At 58.7% G+C, this 3000-nt stretch overlaps 1 protein-coding gene across 1 annotated transcript; it reads left to right on the top strand.

Moving 5' to 3' along the window:
- Window positions 1-328: 328 nt before the first annotated feature.
- Window positions 329-2324, top strand: PCYOX1L (prenylcysteine oxidase 1 like; the record flags this gene model as incomplete). Its single annotated transcript, XM_009871710.1, has 5 exons — window positions 329-503; window positions 593-804; window positions 900-1040; window positions 1635-2020; window positions 2052-2324. Coding segments are annotated over 5 exons (1187 nt in total), but the record flags the coding sequence as incomplete, so codon positions are not given.
- Between the last annotated feature and the right edge of the window lie 676 nt (window positions 2325-3000).

Genomic DNA, 3000 nt, shown 5'->3' with positions numbered 1-3000 from the left:
AAGGCATAAGGCGACCCTCTTGCTGCCCCTGCGCTCCAGCCCTGTGGTGCCCTGGAAGGTGAAGGGGTAGGTTGGCCCTGCAGAGCCTCAGGGTGGAATTAATGTGGGGCTTTGTTCACAAACTCCCACCAGTTTGTCCCAGTAGGCAACAGCAACTCCATGGGATGTCCCAACATACAGGGTCTGACTGAAATCCCAGTGCTCTGGGGTCTCACGCTCCCTGATGCTCCTCTGGGAGCCTCTGCCCACGTTCCTGCTGCGGCAGCATTTGCTGCTGTGAAGGACCAGCCCTAGAGACACATGGCAGCCCGCCCTCTGCTCCCCACAGGCCTCAAGCACCGGCGAGAGGTGGCAGGGAAGAGTGCCATCTTCAGCGGGGAGCACTTCGTCCTGGAAGAGACCGACTGGTACTTGCTCAACCTCTTCCGTCTCTGGTGGCACTATGGCATCAGCTTCCTGCGCCTGCAGATGTGGGTGGAGGAGGTGATGGAGAAGTTCATGAGGTAGGAGAACCTGCAGGGCTGGGGGGACACAGAGGGTCTTCCCTGGCACTGAGACATCACCAGATGTCCTGTGCTCCTGTCCCCTGCAGGATCTACAAGTACCAGGCGCATGGCTATGCCTTCTCCAGCTTGGAGGAGCTGCTGCGCTCCCTGGGGGGTGATGCCTTTGTCAATATGACACAGCGCTCGGTGGCCGAGTCCTTGCTGGAGGTGGGCGTCACACAGCGCTTCGTGGATGATGTCATCGCGGCTGTCCTGCGCTCCAGCTATGGGCAGTCAGTGCTGGTGCCCGCCTTCGCAGGTGAAACAGGGAACCCTGTCTACTCCCTGTGTGACTCTCCTTCCCGGTGTTCCCTCCATGGGCGACCTGTTGAGCCATCCTCTTCCTCTCCCCAGGAGCCATGTCACTGGCGGGGGCCCAGGGCAGCACCTGGGCAGTGGAAGGAGGCAACAAGCTGGTGTGTTCAGGTCTGCTGAAGCTGACCAAAGCCAACGTTATCCCAGCCAGGGTGACGGGTGTCTCCTTGCACAGCTCAGGTGAGCCCGGGTATGAGCTCTGGGTGCTGCCAGCATGGATGTGTGGGTCTGGGTACACCAGAGCAGGAGGTTGGTGATGGCAGCAGGGGGATGCTGAGGCAGAGAGCGAGCAGTGGGAGGCTGGAGAGCATCCTGGACCTGGTGAAGTGTTTAGGTGAGAGTCTGGGTGTCTGTCTCTCTTTTATCCTTGTGTGACCTGGTGGGAGCCCTGCAGCACAGATCTCAGCCCTGATGTTGCCCTCTCTCCCTCTTGAAGCCCGTCAAGTCTCTTCTGTGGCACCATACTTGTTGCAGGCTTGCTCCCCAATCCGGCACAGCAGAAGGGCTGCATAGCTGGGGTTTGGATGGGAGGGCTGTGCTGCCCGAGTCCTCCTTGCCCCACTAGGCTGGGCTTCTCTGAAAACATTCTCCTACAGGCTTAATAAAATCTTTCTGTTGTCCTAAGACATTGGCAACTTAACCATCAGATCCAATGGGCCAGCACTCGTGTGTACTGGAAAACCACAGGACAGAGGCCATGCTAGGAAAAAGGGGCCCAGGGCAATACCACCTGGGGCTCAGGGCTACTCCTGACTGTCCATCATATCTTTTCAGAGGGGAAGGCCCTGTACCAGGTGCACTACGAGGGCAGTGAAGGCCAGGGCTCAACTTTCTACGACATGGTGGTTGTGACAACTCCCCTGCACCCCAGCAGGAGTAACTTCACCTTTGAGAACTTTGAGCCACCCATCGCCGACTTTCCCGGAGCCTTCCAGCCCTCTGTCACCTCCGTGGTGCATGGCTACCTCAACTCCTCCTACTTCGGCTTCCCTGACCCCAAGCTCTTCCCCTTTGCCAGCATCCTCACCACTGACACCCCTGACCTCTTCTTCAACGCCATGGACAATATCTGTCCTGTCAACATCTCGGCAGCTTTCCGTCGCAAGCAGCCCCAGGAGGCTGCAGTGCGGCGTGTCCTCTCCCAGCAGCCCCTGGACCTGGCGTTGCCTCCCCCAGCAGCCTCTGGACAAGCAGCAGCTGAAGACCCTCTTCAGGTCCTACTACTCGGTGCAGGTGACGGAGTGGCCGGCATATCCCCGCTACGATGCCGCCAAGTCCCTCCCACCCATTGTGCTCCATGAAAACCTATTCTACCTCAGCGGTGTGGAGTGGGTGGCCAGCTCCATGGAGATGATAGCAGTGGCAGCCAAAAATGTGGCCCTGCTGGCTTACAATCGCTGGCATCAGGACCTGGAGAAAATTGACCAGAAGGACTTGATGCACAAAGTGAAGACTGAGCTGTGATGCCCAGGGGAGGCAGTGGGCTGGGAGCTTCTGCGTGTAGTAGCCTGGGGAGTATTTATTGCCTTGGGGACACCGGAGGGTTTGGGGCCATGGGAGAAGGGATGGGCTGTGTCCCAGATGACTGGAACATGCGTCGCCTTCAGGAATACAGTCCCTGTCCAGTGTTGCTGTGTGTCTGTGCCATGTGCCTCAGTTTCCCTGTTTCCCTCCCCAGGCTCTACTGGGAAGGAGCTTGTGCCTTTTCCTGTGAAAAGAGTCACTGTCCCTCTGTTTTGGGGAGGGACTTCAGGGGCTTTCAAAGATGAGGCTGATTGACATCAGCAGCAGATGGGCCCCCCGTCAATGAGCTGCCTGGGTCCCGCTGCAGCCTCTCCTGCCTTCCTGACTTTGCCCTTGGGAAAATGAGTGGTAGGGCTGGACCTGGCTGGGGCAGGAGGGCCCATGGCTTTTCCCACGTCACATGTGTGTAGACCCTGGCCTGACACCCTGGAGATGGTCATGCAGCGTGGGCTGTCACAGGTCCTGGGTTGCAAGGAGAAGTGCCTGCTGCCAGGTGGTCCCTGTTCCAAGAGGTGTCCAGGCTTCCATGAACCTGGGGCTCAGTTGTGTTTTTGGGGGGCAGAAGAGCCTCTCTGGGGGAAGGCTGGGCAGCACGCAGCCATGGGCAGGCAGGGCT

Source organism: Apaloderma vittatum, unplaced genomic scaffold (genome assembly GCF_000703405.1).
Source record: "Apaloderma vittatum isolate BGI_N311 unplaced genomic scaffold, ASM70340v1 scaffold31680, whole genome shotgun sequence".
NCBI lineage: Eukaryota > Metazoa > Chordata > Aves > Trogoniformes > Trogonidae > Apaloderma > Apaloderma vittatum.
Note: the sequence above shows the minus strand (reverse complement) of the source record. Positions and strands in the feature narration are given on the sequence as shown.